The following is a 20,099-nucleotide window of genomic DNA, read 5'->3' on the forward strand; positions in this document are numbered from 1 at the left end:
TGGGCTCCCACAGTGCCCATGTCTGCCTGCCAGTACAATGCTTGTCCCAATATGTGGAATGCTCTGTTTCCAGGCCTGGCTCTTCTGGTGTCCCGCAAGCTCCTCAAAAGCGAGGACACAGAGCTGGGCAGAGTAAGTGGCCCCTGAGCACATGCTGGGTACTCTGGGAATGCACCATCCCTGGCTTACTGGGTAGTATGTGGATGATGCTTCAGGACCTAGGTGGGGCCTCAAGGATCTGGCTCTGCAAATGTCCTCTCAAGAGCATATGCTAAACTTGGCCTTCAACTCTTGGTTGCTTGAGCAGCTATTCTTGGCAAGATATTTCATCTTTTCCTCCTCCTCCTCTTCCTCTTCCACCCACCATCAGCCTTCATTTGTGCTTTTTCTTTCTTCAAGGCTGGGAGCTGCTTATAGAGCTCTTTTCCTTGTCCCCCAAGTCCCCAACTTTGTCCCTTCTGCTCTTCTCTAGGTCATTATAACTCCTACCCATCTTCCTCCAACTTCCGTCTGGGTCGAAAGCTCCTACTTTGGGTATGACCTTTAGTTTGTCCTTTGTCCCCTGTGTGGGTTCTCAAGTTCTCATCCATCCCCTCAAACCCTATACATATTCCCTTTATCTTTCTCTGAGTCTCCATGATCTCTACCCGCATCCCCTCTCTTCCTGCCTGTGCCCCTCAGCATCTCCCATTTGTCCCCTTGGATTTCAACTATGACCCTACAGCCCTCCTGTGCCATCTCGGCCCCTCCTAATCCCCCTGTGACAGTGGGTCGCCAGGAATGCTTGAAAAAAAATCATAAAGACATGGTTGAGGGAAGCAGCTGGGTAGAGTTTTGGGACTAACTTGAAATGTGATTGGTGTAAGAGTGTTCCTTTGCATTATCTAGAAAATTGTCTCTATGTTTCACTCAATGGTATGTGTGCTGTGTGGACACAGGACCAGCCCCAAACTTCCCACCACAGGCTGTGGAATTCTAGTCCATACCCCTGCCTTTACGTCCTGGCTTCTGGCCACAGAGCATAAATTAGCAAGATAATGACCACCTAACTGGGGACTCCCTGGAGCATGTCCTGCCCAGTGGGCTCTCTGGAGTGGGGGTGGGGGTATGCCCAGAAGAAGAGTCCTGTAAAAAGCCATCAGTGGCCCCATCCCAGCTGCTCCTTCATGCTCCTCTCTTCCCTGGGGCAGTGAGGCCACCATCAATGGCCCAAGTGCCCTGACCTGAAGCATAGGGAGCCTCCTGTCCTTTTGGCAGGGAGTGTCCCTGGGCTATGTTGGATTTCCTCCTATCCCTGAAGACTGGCTAATCAGATGCTTATTCTCCATCCCCATCGCCTGGTTCCCGTCTGTCCTGAGTCTCTGAGCTTCTCTGAGTGTCCCGGTGCTTGGAAGAGACGTGTGTGTAAGCTTGAGAGCAAAGGGACTTGGCTGGCTGAGTGAATAGAATGAAATGAAGCCAACTCAGAGAAAGGAGGCTGTGGCCATTGGCACCTGTCCCCGGTTCGTTTACTCAACCCAACCAAACTCAGGTAGAAGGCTGGAGCCTGGGATTAACTGATTGGCAGAACTGGGATCCCTGCCGCACAGTCCCCCTGCTGCCTCAGAGATAACACAGAGCTGGGGCTGGTTCCCACAGCTAAGCCTCTTCCATCCCCTGCCCAGGCTCCAGCCCAAGCCTCTCCCGACTGCCTGCCTCCACAGCTGCATTCCTTCTGGCCCCTGGGAGACACAGCAACACTCAGCACCCAGGCCTCGGAGCTGCCTCTTGAGTCCTCGGGGTCCCAGCCCCCTACCGCCTGCCCCGAGGCTTACGAAGGGTCCCAGTTCTGGGTAGCTCTGGGAGGGGAGTGTCCTTCTTTTTAAATGGATCCTCCTGAGTTGTTCCCTCAGGTCAGATACTGGGCAGGTTCTCTGGGGATGGGTAGATCTTGGACAGAGATGCAGGGAGAAGCAGGGAATATCACCAAGGTCAGGACCAAGAGGAAGCCAAGGTGGGTAGGGGTGAGGGCTTGCTAGGGAGGAGGGATCCTGGAGAAATGTCAAAATCTGACAGCAGGTTTGGGGTGCAAGCCATAGGATTTCCTTCCCTCCAGGCAGCCAGCCAGCCTGCCGGATGAACACAAAGACCCTCGACTCAGCAACCCCACAGCTTCTGCAGACCCGCTCCATGTGGTCAGGGATGGGGGAGAGTAGAGGAGCAGCCTGACGTGTGTCAGTCTTTCTGCACTTTCTCTACCCCACTCACATGCAACCTGGTGAACCTGGAAGCCAGGGATCCATCTGAGTGTGTGTGTGTGTGTGTGTGTGTGTGCGCGTGCATGCGCAAACACACTGTTCTTCCTGCTGGAGGCTTGGAGAGAGTTCCCCCAAGGCTCTACTCAGGAGTCTGACACTTCCAAGCAGCAGAGACAGTTGATCGCTAAGTGTGACATGCCCTTACAATGTGCCAGGCACAGTTCTAAGCACATCACATGTATTACCTCATTTAATCCTCACAACAGCCCTGCAGGGCAGATACTATTATTATTCCTATTTTATAGACAGGAAATAGAGGCACAGAAAATTAGGTAAATTGCCCAGGGATGCTCAGCTGGTAAGAGGCACAGCTGATTTGAAGCCAGGCTGTCTGGCTGTGAGTTCATGCTTTCCCAAGTCATGAGTGGATGTTGGTAGTTGTGTGTGTGTGTGTGTGTGTGTGTGTGTGTGTGTGTGTGCGCGCGCAGTAGTATGGGCATGTACCTGTACTGGTGTGCTTGTGTGTGTACAGGCACAGCACCAGGGACAGGTATTCATTCATGCCCGGTTTCCTTCAATGAAACCTAATGGAATTTCCTCCTCTTCTTTCCCCCAAGGAGCCTGTAGCTCTCCCCTGCCTAGGCTGCCTTTGCCTCTAATCAGTTCATGAAGCTGGTGCTCAGCCTGTCTTCCCTGTTGCCAGGAGGAAGAACAGCAACAAAGCAAGGCACATCTGGACACAGAAGTGCTTAGGTGTGGGGTGGGCTTGAGTCCTAGCACCTGCTGCAGCCAGCATTCTAACCACCCCCAGCCCCATTACGGGCTAAACACCAAGTACTTCCTCCAACATTTGGTGGTTGCTGGAAAATCTTATCTCCCTGGAGCAAGGCAGGACAGAGGCTGTATCATTAGGGATCTGCTGTCCCTCAAGGTTGGGATTAGAAATGTCCTGACTAAGGCCCATGTCTGGCATCACAGGGAGGGAGGAACCCAGTGCCCACTCCCCTCTGGACCTGGGGCAGGGAGGCAGCATCTCTTCCCATTGCCTCTGTCTCCATCTCCCCCTGGCTCCTCCTCCTGAGTGTCCGGGACACGTGCTCATCTCCACTCCAAGCCTGGCTGTCTGGCGCCTTGCCTGTCTTGCAGGCAGAGAAGCTCCATACCTGTGTGCCAGAGAGGCACAGGTGTGCCAGTGCCGCTCACACAGTGTACCACCTACTGGAATCTTGGCCGAGGGCGGACTTGGGATGGGATCCACAGGAGAGACAGTCTGTGGCATAATTAAGAGTGAGCAAAACACAAAACAAAACAATGTTTTTTTTCCTCTCTTTTCTGCCACTTGCCCTAATTATTTTCCCACTTTAAAATTCTACATCAACTTTAATTAAGCTGGCCTCGGGCAGGGAAGTCTGGCAAACTTGGAGAAGTTCACTTGTTTATTTTCTTATCACTGAGTGATTGGATTTTCAAGGATCACTCTGTGTGTGTGTCTCTCTCTGCCTCTCTAAGGAGGGATGATGGCAGCCTCCTGCCCATGAGGGGACAGGTGCAGCCAAGAACTGGCTCACCACAGCCTCTGAGGGAGGCACTTCTCTACAAAAATCTATTGTTGGCTAATTCATGCTCTAGTTTTGTCTCCCCTCCTCCCACTGATTCCTGCAAGGTCAGGGATCCAGGGCAGCAATTGTTAAGCAGTGGAGAGAGTGCTGGACTGGGAGTTCAGTCACTTGGGTCAGAAGCTGTTTGCCACTTACTTTTTGGGCAGGAGTCATTCATCTAGTCATTCATTCATCCACTTTTTAATTCATTTGCTCATTCTTTCATGTTACCTCATTTATTCATTCTCACATTCGTTCATGTATTTGTTCTCTCCCCCATCATCTGAACAATAATACGGGCCTACTTCTGCCCTCCCCAGCAACATTTGACTCCTCTGAGCCCATTTCTTCCCTCCTGCATCCCCGGGTTGTTCCAAAGACAACAAGAGATGATGTAAGTGGAAGCCAGGATGGCTCTTGGCTCAGTGAGGTGGCACCGTGGGACACCTCGGATGTTATGCCCATCACCAGATGTGGAATCTGGGTCTTTCTGGGCCTTGGTCCCTGCTAGTAGGACAAATGCCCAGACCGTCTCCAGGGTCAGGGATGTTGGCAGAATCTTGAAGTTTGCTGAATTTCATCATAAAGTGGAGGATATGAGAGTGGGGCTCTGAAGAAGCCAGGACACCTGGTGGCTGGCGGGAGCAGCAGTGTCTGAGACTCAGACCCCAAAGTGACTGAGGACAGGAAGAGCAGGCAGATGTCTTTGCTGGGTGTGGTGAGGAGGCAGTGCATGAGGGACAGAGTGACTGAGCAAGTGAATGGATGAGTGTGTGAGTAAATGAGTGAGTGGGTGACCAAGCAGAGGACTGTAAATAAATGAATGAATGAACAACTGGGTGACTGAAGAAAGAATAGATGGCTAAGTCAATGAATGAATGGATGAGTGACTAATAAGTAAGCAGATGAATGTAAGTAAGAAAATGCATGAGGGGGCAAGTGAGCAAATAATTAAGCAAAATTAATGGATGAATAAGTGAATGAGTGGGTCATTGAGGGACTGGAAGAATTAATCAGAGAATGACTGATTGAATGGTGAGTAGATGAATGGGTAAGGGACTGAGTAAATGAACAAGTGAGTGATTGAGTGGATGAAAATAAATGGATGATCCTATAAACAAATGAATGAGTGAATGGATGTGATGGAATGAATGAGTACATGAACAAATTAATTAGGAAATGGATGAATGAGCGAGGGAGTGAGCAAGCAACTTTGGTCCCCACCCATGGTGCTGAAGAAAGGGAGCCTGTTGCCAGAACCTGGGAGGCCAGGAGGTGCTGGTTCCCTGTGCATAATTCTCCCCACCGTGTTCCTCACGTGGCAGCAGAACCCACTCTGCTCCAGCCCATCAGCTTCTGTTCCATTATGTATAGATACAAATGGGGTTGCTGTGCATCCTTTCTTCCTCCACCAGAACCACACCTGAACTATTGAAACGCAGATGTCAGTAAAATAACATATCTCCGGTGGCTTGTCTACCTGTATCCCTCACTGCTGAGAAATAACTCACAGCAGTGGGTTAAGCTGACAATAAACACAGGAATTGACTTCAGTGGGAATGAGCTTGCCTGACTGTCGACAAAAATCTAAGGTGACGCAACCTTCGCTGGGCTTATTGCTTGCTCGGGTGGCAGCCTGGCTGTGCTGTTCCCTTGGGACTGGGATGAGGGACAAAAGCCCTAGGGTGATGAAAGTGTCCCTGTCCCTCAGCCAAAAGGCAGGTCGTGGTGTCCTGCAAAGGGCTGAGGCATGGCTTCTGTGGGGAGCACGCACTTTGCCATTGAGAGAACACTGCAATAGAGTAGGCCACGGGGAAGGCCTCTTCTCTTCCCTCCCTGCTCAGGCAGTTGGCAAAGATCAGGCAAGGGCTGGCGGTTGCCTTCCTCTCATCACGGCCCCATGCTGGGGTGAGATGGGGCAAGGAAGCCCCTCCCCCATTCTCACCAAGGCACCCCAGATGCAGGCTTGTAGAGCAGCCTGGCCTCATGGTAGGACATTTAAGGGAGTGGCTGAAGCCCCAGGGCTTCAGCGTCCAGCCACCACCAGCAGCCTGCCTACTGGGTAGCAGGAAGGGAGCTGAAGGTAGGCAGGCCTCGGCAGAGGGCACTCAAGTCCTAGGAATCTGCACTCAGCCACTGCACACGTCTACTCCGTGGTTTCCCAGGGAAGCAGAGATCATGCATCTCGGTAACTCGAGCCCAGGGCATCATCACTCACTGCAATTGTGGGGGGATTGAGAGCCAGCGTGGATCAATCTAAACAAAACACGCGCGCAGGGGACTCTTCCAAAGAGCACGATCGGCCACCACTGGGTGCCCCGTCCCTCACCTGAAGTAGCTGGGTGGGTGGGGAGGAGGCCAGGGAGGGGGCTGGGAGTCTCGGGTTTCTTCCTGGAAATCCTACCCTCACCCCCCACCTGTGAGCCCGTGGGAGACATGAATCTCGCTGGCAGGAACTCGGGCCAGCTCAGCCGTTTTCAGGGATGTTAATGAAATGCGGGAGCACTTGTCCTTTCAGACAGCGGCCCCTTTTATTTGGGAATGAAAAGCTGCATTAGTCTGAATGAGGTTTGGAGGCCTCATAAATCCGGCACTGGCTGCCTCGTGGGGGAGCAGGGAGCCTAGGCCTGGCTGGTGGGTAGACTTGTTTACCAACAATGCGAAAAGCCAGGATTGGCGGCTCCCAATGCCCGGAGGAGTTGCGGCTGGAGATAGTGCCAGCCCTGGTGCCTGCTGGTGGCGGGGCAGCCTGGAGAGGCATGTCATGCCACCAGCAGAGAGGGCTGCAGGTCTCTCTTCATGAGTTAGGGATGACTGGGCTCCCCGATATGCCCTGATAAAGAGTCTGAGTATTCTGCTCTTAGCCTTCCACCGCAGGCAGCAGCCCCAGTGGGGCTCCGCAGGAGTGATGAGAATTGGCCCCTACAGCTTGTCCCCTACTCAGCCCAGATGGTAGAGGACAGGGTTAATTCTATGAGCTCAGGAGTCGGTTGAGCCTATAAGTGAACCTTGACATCTCACCCACAGTGCCTGGCAAATGGTGATGCCCAATATGTTTTAGAAGAAAGTAGGAAGGAAGGGAGGGAAGGAGGGAGGGGAGGGGAGGAAGGGACGGAGGGAGAGAGGGAAGGAGGAAGGGAGGGAAGGAGGGAGGGAAGGAGGGAGAGAGGGAGGGAGAGAGGGAGGCAAGGGGACTGGAGCGAAGAAAGAAAGTTCACATACCAGCGGTGTGACTTTGGACCTCTTACTTAACCCCTCTGAGGCTCAGTCTTCATCTGTAAAATGGATGTTATTTTAAACAAAGATCCTATCGCAGTGGGTGTGGAGAGGAAGAGGTGAAGTGATGCGTGTAAGGTAGTGAGTATATTGTCTGGAACATAACAACATGTAATAAACACTAGGGGTCATTATGGGGATCGTTGCTGCTGTTTCTGTTCTTGCAATGCATCCCACCCTCCCCTAGACCCGGGAGGGTACACGCTGCTGTTAGTTTTGGGGAAACCTCTGTGTTACAAAATGGCTCGCAGCCAGGTCAAGAAAAAGGCCCAGTCCCAGGCTGGGGATGGCAGCTTCCCTCTGGCCCCAGGGTTCCAGCTGCCTTCCAAGTCCAGTGACTGGGCCCCACAGCCTCTGCAGCTGGGAGGCTCTTTCCCACCGCAGCCCTACGTGGCAGCAGAAAAAAGCCTCGATCCGCAGCGCGCTGGGTAACTCCCGCCCACTCTGGAATGCAGGAGGAGCAGGCCCAGCCTGTGCTGCTTCCCTGGGGCGCGGAGGGGGCTCGCAGGTGACAGAGCCACACTCTCACCTTCTGGGGGCCTCAGCATCCCTCTCTGCCTTCCTCCCTTCGCATTTCTAGCACCACTTTCATGCTAGCTTTTTTGGAGGCTGCTGCTTCTCCTCCTGCTCCCCTCCCCTTATCCCTCCCTTCCACTGGCCTTGGATCTGCTCCCTCCTGGGAGCCCCACCTCTACCTTTCTGCTTCTTCTGATTCTCTGCCAAGCCACTTGCAGGCTGCCTGCAGGACAACCCAGGCAGAATTAGCATCCAGGCACTCCCCTTGCCTGTCCCCAAACCAGCCTTGGGCAATGCCGTTTTAGCCTTGCGTCCTTTGCCTCAAGTTCAGGTCCCTTTCCGTTTGTCTATCAGCGCACCGGAATTTTCTTCCTTAGAGAACAGCTAGGCCTTTTGGTTCCTTGGGGCAACCAAACCAGTTGCGGAAGCTGATAGGCAGGCGATGGGGAGGGGTGTGCGCCCCCAAGGAAGGGGCTCCCCCAGCTATATCCCGGAGGCCGCGCCCTCTGCTGCCCTCTCCTGTGCTTCCTCCTTACTGGTGCCCACTGCAGCCCTTACTTTTTATCAAGAGGTGGCAGCTGCTGCTTCCCCAGCTTTGGTCTGCGTGTCCTTCCCTCCGATCCCTCGGGCAACATTTTCCAGTGGCTGCTTGGGAAACCAGCCGCTCCTGCTCCAGGGCGAGGGAGGCCCAACTTTGGCAGAGACAGACACTCAGTAACCTCCGTATGTTTGCTGGATTTTCGAGGATGTCCTCAGGACGGGCGCACCCCTCTGTGTTCTTTTGTGAGGAGCCCAGGGAGTCTCTCCTCCTCCCACAGCCACAGTGGCCTCCACCTCAGGTGGGAGGGCGTCCCTTCCTAATTGGCAGGATTGGCCACACTGCGATATTCACATCCCCACACAATGCCACGGGCCCCTGCACCCAGACGGGGCCTGGGGGCGGGGGGGGAAGAGGGAAATTAACAGGCGGGTGAGAGCTCGGCTCATAGTATATTTGTAAGAAAATTAAAGATTTGCTCTTCAGATGTTGGGGGCCATGCTCTTACCAGACAGCTGGCAAATGGGAAAGATTGGAAATGATAGAATAGATCGAATTATTTAAATGAGAAAAATAAATTCACACACAGCCTAGCCGCTGCCCGGTGACAGATCCGTTTATTTATCTACTGTATCGGCACCGCTTTGTCTCTGTCAAAAAGGTCATTAAACTCGCCTAACTGCGTAATTCGCAGCCTCCTGCTCCAGCCTCGCTCCACAGCCCTTCCCTTCCCTCGACACCCAGCGCCACTTGAAAAAAAAATTATTATTGCTAATAAACAATGTTGTTTTTCTTTTTAACCCCTTTAGCTTGCTCCCCCACGGATCCTACTCCAACCCACGACAAATTACAGTTTCTCTTTATTCTTTCTCAGGAGAATGAGGGAGGGGGCACCAGCCCCTCCTGCACAGTTACGGGAGAGGGCTGAGAGGGAGCGGGCCCGGCGCACACGCCCCCCTACATCTAACGCGTGAGCGGTCTTCCTCCTCCGCAGCCCCAGGACCTGTACGCGGTCAAGTCCAGCTTCCCACAGCAGGGGGTCTGACTTGGGCTCTCCCACCTCTACCAACTCCCGCAGCTCCCCTGGCCCAGCGTAGACAATTCTCTTTGAATTCTGCCTCTCCGAACCCCCAGCCCCAACTCTGCTGCCAGGAGGAATGGGGTTGGGGAGGGAAGCCGGTTCCCGGGTCAGTCTCCCGCCGCCACGGCCGTCCAGCCAGCGCCCGCCGCGTGGGAGCCGCGAGGCCAGACTCCGCAGACGGCGGGCTCCCGGTCTCGCTGCTCCCGGCGGGCGCGTCTCCTCTAGCTGGTACGGCCGCTGGGCTGCCGCCGTCTCCCAGCTCGCGGTGCCAGCTCTCGCGCTCCACGCCTGGCTCCCGGGCTCCGTGCCCTCGCAGTAGAAGGGACTGGGGCCTGCGGGGCGGGTGGGGACGTCTGGGAAGCGAGGAGAGTCCTCGTTCTCCGGGCGTCCCCCTACACTCGGGCCAGGGTCCCCTTCCCCGCCCCCCGCGCAGGTGTGAGCGCGCGAGTGTGCGCCTCGGCGGGTGTGAGTGTGAAGTGTGTGTGCGCGGGGGAGTGCGCGGAGGGAGCGCGGGCGGCGGGCGGCGCGGGAGGCGGGAGGCAGGGCGCAGGGGAGGGGGCTGGGAGGGAGAGTGTGCGCGCGTGCAACTCCACTCCGGGGCTTTGTGCGAGCCCGGGCGATAGCATCGGCGGCGGCTGGAGGAGGAGCGGCCGGAGACGCGTGCAGCCCGCCCGCCAGCGCCCGGCAGCCGGGGCAGGTGGGAGCCCGCGCGGGAGCCGAGCCGACGCGAGTCGGAGCCGGAGCCGAGTCCAAGCAGAGCCCGGGCGGAGCCCAGGAGCCTCGCTCCCGGGCAGCCCGTGGGCGGCAGCCAGGCGGGGCGGGCGCCGGCTGGGCGGCCCCCCAGTAAGATGTGCGCGGCGCCGCGGGGCGCCCCCCACTCGCAGCGGCGCTCCGGAGCCGGGCGGCTGGGCCAGGCGGCGCCTTCGGGGCTGCTGCGCGCCCGCGCCTAGAGCTGCCGCCCCAGGGAGCCCGCCACGGCCGCGCCCCGGGCACGCTCGGCGGCGCCCAACGATGACCGCTCCCTGGCGGCGCCTCCGGAGTCTGGTTTGGGAATACTGGGCCGGGCTCCTCGTGTGCGCCTTCTGGATCCCGGACTCGCGCGGGATGCCCCACGTCATCCGGATCGGTAAGCGCTCCCTGGATCCGGGGGTCTCCGTGCGCCCGGGCGGGGGCGGGAATGGGGGGGCCTCCGAACGCGTTCCGGAGAGATTTTCCTAACCTCTCTCCGAGCTGCTGAGCTGATCGGTGACCACCAGGAACTCGTCCCTGTGAGGACAAAGTTCCAGAGTCGGGGTCACGGGCCTTACTTATTGGGGAGGAGGCCGCCGGGCCGCAGTGGGCGAGGGGCCCTTGGCGCGCTCCTGGGAGGTCAGACCTGGCAGAGTGTGGCGAAGGTTTCCAGTGCGATCCCGAGTCGCGGGCGCATTTCGCGGTGACTGCCAGCATGAACCGCAGCCGACCGAGTTCTGCGATCGGGCTTCTCCGCAGAGTGGGGACCCTGGGGAAGGCGCCAACTTATCTTCTCTGCCCACCTCACTCCCCGCGGGCCTCTCGTCCCCACCTCTGGCATAGCTCGAGCGGCCGCAGCGAGGTCGCAGGGCACAGATTCGCATGACGAGGGCAGCCGGTCTTCTCTCCTGGTGGTCGCCCTTGGCCTCGGTGGTACCGGTTCAGCCCCGTGCCGTGGGGCGGGGGTGGGGGGGAGCAGGCCCCCGCTGCCCGCTGCAACTGGTCCCTCGGGGCCAAGGCCTCTCTCCCTGCCGGGGCAGCGCAGGTAGAGGGAAGGGACGATGGAGGCCGCCCAGCGCGGCCCGGGCAGGCAGCCCAGGGACGCCAGCGGTTTTTAAAGTTAGCCCAAATTCCTCCGCAGCTGGCGGCGGCTGGCGGGGCTGCGCGCGGCTTTCCAAGGCTCCGGCTTCTCCGCGTCTGTTCTCGCCCGAGACTCTTACTCCGGGCTTTAACTTTGTTGTGGCCGCCCAAGGCACCCTGCAGGCCTGAGCGCCGCGCGTGTCCCGGGCCGACGACCGGCAGGGCTGGGCCTGGCCAGGCTAAGACGGAGCCTCCATCACCGCGGGCCCTGCGCCCGCCGCCTGGCCGGACACCTGGGCCGCCTGGGTTCACTCGGCGCCAGCACCAGCGCCTGGCACCTGGCGAGCCGGACTCCGCCGAGCTAGAGCCACCTTCCTTCTCTACAGCTCTTCTTCAGGGCGGACCTTGGGCTGCCAGCGGCGTGAAAAAGGTGCCGGAACCGGTGTCGGGCTTGGTTTCCGTACTTGAGATTTTCCTAGGAGGCTGTCAGAAACCCAGCGGGTAGGTCTCCTCCTGGGTGGCCGCCTGGGAGCCGGACCCTCTTGAACACCATCTGGATGGGGCAGAGCACAGTCCTCAGCTCTGCCCACGCTGAGATCTTTCGGTCCATGCCCAGGACCCTGGCAGGCAAACACCAGCACCGAAGGCAGAGGAGGCCAGGCACGGGAGGGGACTCTGGGGACAGCCCTTATGGTCAGGCTTAACCCTTTCCAGCCCAGCCTGGTTGCTCCTGACAACCGAAATGTCTTCTATCTCTGTGCCTTTGCCTGCCCCAAGCCCAGCTTGGCACCATTCCAGGGGCAGGAAGCCCCCCCTCCCCCCCAGCAATGGACCAGCACTTCCTTTATTCCCTGTCTCCTCCCCTCTGCTTTTTTGGGGGCCTGCGTCGTAGGGTGTCCTTGGGGAAAAAGGTGGGGGGACTGAGAGGGTGCTATTTGCCCATCGCACGGATTGCAGTTCCCTCTTCCTTGGTTCTTCCTCCACAGGGGTGGGATGGGTGTGCTCCCAGCCCAGCCTCAGGGATAGAAGTCTTTGGCGGCCCAGAAAGACAGGCTACCTTAAGGGCAGCCTCAGAGGGATAAGCTGGGAAGGCGCAGGATGGTGTATCCTTACTGTGAAATTGAATGGGTTAGGGAGTTCCTCCCAGCCCTTAGGAAAAGCATCCCCAAGTCTGCCCGCCCTTTCTTGGGTTCAGCGTGTAATAATGCAATTAAAGGATGGCAGAGCCCTCCTCTCTTCTAATCTTCTTCGTATTAAGCCCCAGAATTAATTAGCGTGTCAGCCCAGGTCATTTATATCCAAGAGCCCTGCCCCATTTGATTCTCAGCCCATGGACTGGGGTGTTGTGCCTGCGCCAAACGTGACCGCCAGAGCTGTGCCAGTTTGGGTGGAGGATGGGAGGTCTCTGAGGCTTCTGGGCTTCTCTGGAGCCTCCTGGGGAACTGAGTTTCTGTTCTTCTGAGCCCCTGCTTGAACCCCAGCTGGAGCCAGGGAGCTACAGTGGCCATGGACAGAAAGAGCGAGCGAGAGAGAGAGAATCTCATGCTAAAATCCAAGCACACAACCTTGGCTGGGCCCGGTGCCATCTCCCTTTTCCCATCTCCTCCATCCCTGGGATCTCAGGGTTCTGGCTGGGGCTATAAGAATTGAGGCCCTCTGGAGTGTGCTAGGTGCTTCTGGTTCTCAAGACTGGCACCTGAGCCAGCTGAGCTTGGAGCTGAATGCTTCTCCAGCGGCCAGGCATCGCGAGCACCAGCCCGGAGAGGGCTTTCTTGCAGGTGCGAGAGGGGCTCTCTGGGCTGAGGAGCATCGTACCCGCCCCCTCTCTTTGTGCCTCTTTTGGGGGCTGAAATTTCCTCTTAGACAAGGAGATGGATAGCTCAGCAGTGTGACAGAGTGTTCAAACAATCCGTCTTGAATAGATGAATTGCATTGCTCTGTCTTTTTGTAATTGTGTCTATCAGGAGAGGTCAAGGCATTGATTGCTTGGATGGTTTGCAAGTAACAAAAGAGAGTGACGGAGAGAGCAAGGGAGATAGAATAATTGGATTGTAGTCTGTGGGAAAAAATGATCATTGATTATTTTATGTGAATATGTGGAAGATGTATTCTGTGTATGATTATCAAATGTTGTTCATTGAAGGTTTTCAAGGCATATTGTTTGGCATTTTATTATTATTATCATTGTTATTATTGTTTGGATGAATCCCAGTCTTAACTTATGGAGGGCAGTTTAATGCATAGATTCTCTCAGCCAAACGGGCTTCAGTGACCTCCCGTGGGGACCTGAATTTCCAGGTTGCCTGACCCCAAAGCTGTAGTGGAGGGGTTGCTGGACTTGGAGCCAGGAAGTCTGGGTGTTCTGCTGCATCTGCCACCAGTTTGTTGGGCCATTTTCATCAAATCACACCTCTCCCTGGCACCCCAGGCCTCAGTTTCTCCATCTGTAAACTGTTTGGTTGGCCTTAATGGTTGGTATGTTCTGTGGTTTCAAAGTTCCCTTTAGTGCAGGCTGGCGGGCACTGTTATGCCATTGTAGGTTTCATGGTTAGTTCTCCCCTCATGTTATGGGCATATATAAGATTGAGGGCCAGCCTGGAATTTGAAAAGGGAATTAGACAGTGGTGGCAGTAGCTAGGGAAGCCTGGCCAGCTCTTCTGTGTGTTGAGGAGCTCAAGTGGATGGTGGCGATCTCCAGCCAGCCAGTGGGGAGGTTTGAAGCCAAATGACTGCAGAGACATAAAGCAGGTGTGTGTGTGTCAGGGGGTGGGCGGAGAAAAAGAAGGTTGGCCCAGCTCTGGACTCTGAGCATCTACAGATAGAGCAGAACTGAGCTGCAAGGTCCTGAGTTTCCTGACTGTACAGGGGCCTAGCAGGCAACAGCAGCCAATCCCTGGGGAGAGACGCCCCCTCCCTCAGAGTTCCCAAACTGGCCTCATCTGTAACTCCTATGACTGGTTCACCCAAATTATCCTAAACATTCATCTCTTGAGTTTGGGAGCCGCTGTGTGTAAAACAATGAGAAATTTCTTGCAGTGACTGGTGATACGCTGAAACATCGCTGCCTTGTAGGAGCAGACAGCAGCTGAATGAAGATCAATAGGGTTTTCCCCCCTGGAAGTAAATAGCTTCAGACAAGACCTGGGAGTGGCCCGCAGGGCCTTAGAGAGCATTAACTTGAAGAATTTCTACCTCCACTTTTCAGCCCAGTTGCTGCTGTCAGCCCCAGCTTTCCTCCTTCTCAACTAGAGTTTAATTTTTTTCCTGATGCCTGCCTCGCACTGCGCTAAACAGTCTTTTGACGTCAGAATGACCTAGGGTCTTTAGAGGTGGTTTATGCAAGGTGAGCCAGGCACCCCGGCCTCACTAGGCTCTTCCAAGGTCACCTGCATCCTCCTGTAGCCGGCAGGATGGCTGACCTCAGAAGTCCAGCTCATGTGCTATTTTGAAAGGGCTTTGCGGGGTAGCTCTTTATCCCCGACCCCTCCAGAAATGCAAGCTGCCTAGTGGCTTTTAGGATCCTTTGTGGGGCCTGTAAGCCTTCCTGAATCCCCACGTTCCCACAGGCTGTCTGTGCCTGCCCCAGGAAACAGTCTCCTCCATGGGGGAGGAAGCACAGATGCCCCCGTGAGCTGTGGAACTACCCCTCCTCTTGAGAGAAGTATAAGGCCATATGCAGGACAGACTGCAGGCCTGCTTGGTGAAGGGAGTTCTTTTAGCAGGAGACCTGTTTGATCTCAGTGACTGGGACTGTGTTTCTGGTCTGCTGAGGTGGCGCCTCCTCTACTTGCCACAGCAGCTGCCCCTGTCTCTTCCTCGCAGCTGCAGCCTGGCTTGCCTTGCTTGCTCGGGACCTTCCAGAGGGAACTGAAAAAGCGGATGCTTCACTCCACTGGGCAGCACGGAGAGGAACTGGGGGGCTCTGCACACCCCGCCTGGCAACAGAGAGGACCAGTGTTGCAGGAGCAGGGCCCTCGTTGAGGCTAGCACCCAGCAGGCACTCGCTTGTCCTCCAGAGGCCAGTGTGGTAGGGCTGCAGCTCTGGGAAGACAGATGCACTAAGGGCCTGCCTGGTATGGAAATGGAGCTGATGCGGATGGGGCTGGCGCCTTGGCTGTGGGCTTGATTCCTGGAGTCGCTCTTCTCCCAGGTGCTGATTCTCCAGCAGCAGCACCAGAGGGCAGTGTGCCTGTGCTGAGAAGGCCACCGCAGTGTCTTCTGCCTGGGGCCCCACCTGGGTCTGGAGCAAAATCAAAATAATGAAACAACAATGACAACAACCATACGATGGCTCCAATTTATTGTGCAATTATTAGCCACTAAGCACTGTGCCAAATGCTTTTCAAACAATGACTCATAGTGTGGGTAAATAGTAAGTGCTCAATAAATGGAGCCATAGGGCTTTTCTCTTCATCTTAGGTAGCCTTCACAACCTACAGGCATTATCCCATTTTACAGGTGAGGGAACTAAGCTTGGTGGTGTCACTTGCCCAAGATCACACAGCCAGTGAACAGTAGAAGTGGGATAAGAATTATGGTGTGCCTGCCTCTAGATCCCATGCTTTTAGCTGGTTGTGCCATCTGGAGATGGCAATAAACAGTTTTTAAAGGGGCTGAATGTGGCTCCCCTACCCCCACTCCCCGTTCTGGTTGCTGAGTGAGGTCTCACTGGCTGGGCTGTGTTGGTCCTGCTCTGGGAGGATGGCCATCTGGGCTCTACCACACTGAATTCCACCAGTGCTAGTTTTCAGTGTCAGACTGGCCTTGCTGATGAGCTGTGTGGCAGATTTGCCTCCTCCAGGGCACAGGTGTGGATGGTCTTTCCCAGCCTTCCTACCAACACATATCCTTCCACGTACTACATCCCACATTGTCCTGGCTTCTGGACTCTGCTTGAGGCTCTAATCTAAGCCCTAAATAATGGATGGATTCACCCTTGAGTGAGGCCAGTTCACCTACAGGGATCCCACTGTTCTGGGTTCTCTAGTCTACATGTCCCCATTGGAACCACCAGGCTGTCCTCAAAGACATTGTCAAACGCTTGAGAAAACCCAAGGGCCTCATGTCTGTGTCTCTTTCACTTCCATCCTCCTCACCCAGTGACCTGGAAAGAGAAGGTGGTTGGAGAATTAGCTGTCTTTGTTATTCCTTCCTTCCCTCACTTCCCTTTTTCCTTCCTCAGTCCTATTCCTTCTTGCCAACATCCCTTCAAGGCTAATAGGCTTTTATGGTCGTTTTATTTTTAAGCAAGAGTCACATCCTGACCTTCTAAATTGGGCCTGCTTCTTCTGGGTCCTGGAATATGTGTTGCTGTGTCACAGACACCATGGGTTGGGCATGGGGACCTGGATGCAAGAGTCTTCCTAATCCACCATTCTGTCTACAAGAGCAAAGGCAAACCCAGACTTACTCTTCGCTGTCTGCGGTATTCCTTCTGCCAGGGGGCCAGGGGAGCCTGGGATAATGGTGGCTGCCAGGGACTGAGGTGTTCTGGAAATGAGGGGAAGCTGCACTGCCCAAAGTCACTACAAAGGTGACAGATTTGAGACAGGCATGGTCAGAAGGGTTATGTTACTTTCCAGGGCCTCCATTTCCCCATCTGTAAAATGGGGATGATACTGCCCATTGGGTTAAATATGTGTGATGTCTTTTCAAAAAAGCTTACATGCTGTCCACAGTTGAGTGTTTCTTTTTGCCCTTGGAGGAGTCTGTGCACAGGGCTGGGTGTAGGGTGATGCTAGGGAGACCTCCAGGGAGCCGACTCTAAGGAGGCCCTCAAATGAGGACCCTTTGCTTGCATGACTGACCATGAGAGGGGGCGCCTCCTTAACTCCTGGCCCTGGCCCAGCATCTGAATTTGCTTCTGGAGTATGCTTTTCCTCCCACTTATCTTTGTGCTCCAGAGACAAATCCTAATTGAGTATGATTTGGAGAGATGAGACCAAATTGAGGGCCAGGGGAGTGGGTTTGAGGACAACAGGTTGTTCAGATTTTCTTTTGTTTCTCATAGCCACGTTTCATAGCAGCCATGCCCCTAGAGCCGTCTGCCCTTCCTTCCTTTGTTTTATTTCCTTTGGAAATCACCTCCAGGATCCACACTGCCTCTCCCTAGTCACAGCTCAGCTGCCCAGGTCCTTCTCCTTGCTTCCTTTGACCTTTATGCCTTGTTTACTAATAGTATTGACCTTGGCCATGGTTTTCTGGGGGTGAGTCGGTGTCTAGGCTTTCTCTAATGCATGTGCATCGTGCCTCCCCCACTAGACAAGGAGCTACCCAAGGGTGTCTCAGGCCATCTCTCCCCCATCACTTCCAAGAAGCAGAATGATTTTTTTTGGAGTCAATAATATATTTCATTGATTCTAAGATGGGATTTTTTTTTCACGTTTTCATATCTCTGACATCAGCTCGTGTCTCACATGTCATGTCTAAGTTTACTTGCAGAATTTTTTCTTTCTTGGCACTCCAAGAAAGAATGGCATGTCTTGGGTCTGATGAAATGTGGTGGATCTATTTTTGAACGTGAGTCCAATGTGTACTTGCTGTGTGACCTTGGGGAAGTCACCGCACCTCTGAGCTTCCATTTCCTCATCTATAAAATAGAAGTATTAACGTTAGGTTGAACCATGTGCAGCTATTGTTGACCTACAAAAATCTTGTGGTTGACCCTTACAGTATTGTCTGCATAGGGTTGTTGTGAGGATTAAAGGAGATAAAGTATGTAAAGCTCTTTGCATAGTGCCTGATGCTTAATAAATTTTAGGAGAAAAAAGAGGGTTCCCCAAGGGTGGGGCTACATCTCCACCGACTCTGAGCTCTGAGGCTGTCTGCATCTCATGTGCCCTTGGCTTTGTGCTAACCCCTAGTGCCCCATACTCCATGCAGCCTCGTATGTGGCATAAGCCCATTGCTCACATACCCATGGGCCCTGCACTGGAGTTGGTGGGCCTAGCAGTCTGTACCAATTATTCACTGTGCTAGGGAGCAACAGAGGTACCCTTTCTTGGGTGCTCATAATGTCAGCTCCCAGACACCGCCTGGCCCATTATTTATGGGGTGCTTATTCTTCCCTGATTTTGCAGCATTTTGATTAAAATGCATTTTGCATATGTTCAGAGCTGGGAAGACCCTGGTTATGGGATGTTCTTAAGGGGCTGGTCCAGAGAGTCTTGATCAGCCCTTCTCAGATGGGGAGTACAATCACCTCCTGGGCAGGCCACTGGAGACTAGAGAGGGTCTGAGGCTAGAGGCCCTAGGGGATAGACACTTTAGCTCTCCTAGAAGACAGCAGGTAATGAGGACAGAGGCAAAAGGCAGGGAGGAGAGAGTCCCCATGGTGATCATCCAGATCGGAGATAATGAAATGGAGTGAGATCCTGGGGGAGTGGTGGTTTCAACTCCAAATTCTTTGGTGCCATGCTGAATGGTAGTTAAGGATAGCAGAGGGGGGAAAAACAGCAAGAAGGAACTAAGATTCTGGTTTGTATTAAGAGGGTTCCAATCCATAGGAGACAATTAAGTCTTGCGCTATTAAAGGGACTGATGCAGACAGGCTGCCGATAGAAGGGGGTTTAGAGAGTTCTCAGAACAACTGCAGGGATGAGCTCTTTAAATATGGGAATGAGGGAGACTTCTGCAAAGCCTTTCTGCATCTGCTTTGCAGAACTGAAATATGCTATTCCAAAAAGCTGCCCAATTGGGCGGAAAAGCAGGAGCGGGGAGCCAAGGACTTTCCAGGGCTCCAGGCATCACATTTCCTGTCTATGGTGAAGAATCAAATAATCTAGGCTGAAAAGAACCCCGGGGGTCATTCTAGGCCTCTGGTTCTCAAATATTAGCATGTGCCAGAATCACTCAAAGCATTCGTTAAGATGCAGATTGCTGGGCCCCATCCGCAGAGCTTCTGATTCTGTGGGTGTGGGGTGAGGCCTGAGTGCTTGCCTTTTTAACAGTTTCCCCGATCATGATGATGCCGCTCATCTGGGAGCCACCCTTTGAGAACTGCTGTTCTAGGTCAGTGGAGGACCCCACTACATACAGGTGGATAGCCAGTCTCTGATTGAATGCCGCCTGTAATGGGAAGCTCACCAATTTTAGGCCCCACCCATTCTTTACTGCAGATGTTTTGCCCATGCTAATCTTTGTTGCAGATTTTCCTCTAAAAAGCTAACATGTGTCTCCCTGCAGTTCTAGGAGGGCAATATAACTGGGGTCTGAGTGTGGGTTTGAAATTCCTCTGTCTGAGTTTCAACTCTTGATCCCTTCCCTCCTGGCTGTGTGACTTTGGGTAAGTCACTTACTTTCTCTAAGTCTAGATTTCCTTACCTGTAAAATGAGGATAATAGCAGCTTTCACCTCATGAGATTATTGTGAGAATTATCATGCCTGGCAAAAACGAAGCTCTCAATGCATTTAGCTTTCAATCTAATCTTGAGGATAAGCTCATAGATTCCAAGATCTAACAGCCTGAGATTGAAGGCTGCCTCCCTCACTTCCCACCTGTGTAATCTTGAGCAAACTCTTTTTTTTTTTTTTGAGATGGAGTCTTGCTCTGTTGCCCAGGCTGGAGTGCAGTGGCACAATCTCGCCTCACTGCAACGTCCACCTCCCGGGTTCAAGCAATTCTCCTGCCTCAGCCTCCTGAGGAGCTGGCACTACAGGCGCCCGCCACCACGCCTGGCTAATTGTTCTATTTTTAGTAGAGATGGGGTTTCACCATATTGGCCAGGCTGGTTGAACTCCTGACCTTGTGATCTTCCCGCTTCAGCCTCCCAAGAGCAAAGTATTTAATATCTCAAAATAATAATAATAATAATAATAATAATAATAATAGTTGTACCTGCCTCACGGGGTTTTTGTAAGGATTGAATGAGTTAATGCATATGAAGTGCTTAGAACACAGCCATGGTAAGCACTCAATAAATGTTGTCTATTACTCCTACTATTATGATCACCGTGCCCACTGACTCTGGCTTGAATTTTTTCCCTGTCCTACACTAGAGCTCTTCAGAAACACAAAGGCATTTATTTCTTCAGACTAAAGAGGC

General features: G+C 54.0%; 1 protein-coding gene across 1 annotated transcript in view; it reads left to right on the forward strand.

Moving 5' to 3' along the window:
* The first annotated feature begins 9,849 nt into the window (after nt 1-9,849).
* GRIK3 (glutamate ionotropic receptor kainate type subunit 3) overlaps nt 9,850-20,099 on the forward strand; it is a 238,019-nt gene continuing 227,769 nt past the window's right edge. The window contains exon 1 of the mRNA XM_024252633.2: nt 9,850-10,372. Within this exon, the coding sequence (XP_024108401.1) occupies nt 10,258-10,372 (115 nt within the window). The 5' untranslated portion in view covers nt 9,850-10,257. The remainder of the gene's footprint in view (nt 10,373-20,099) is intronic.

Source organism: Pongo abelii, chromosome 1 (genome assembly GCF_028885655.2).
Source record: "Pongo abelii isolate AG06213 chromosome 1, NHGRI_mPonAbe1-v2.0_pri, whole genome shotgun sequence".
Lineage (NCBI taxonomy): Eukaryota > Metazoa > Chordata > Mammalia > Primates > Hominidae > Pongo > Pongo abelii.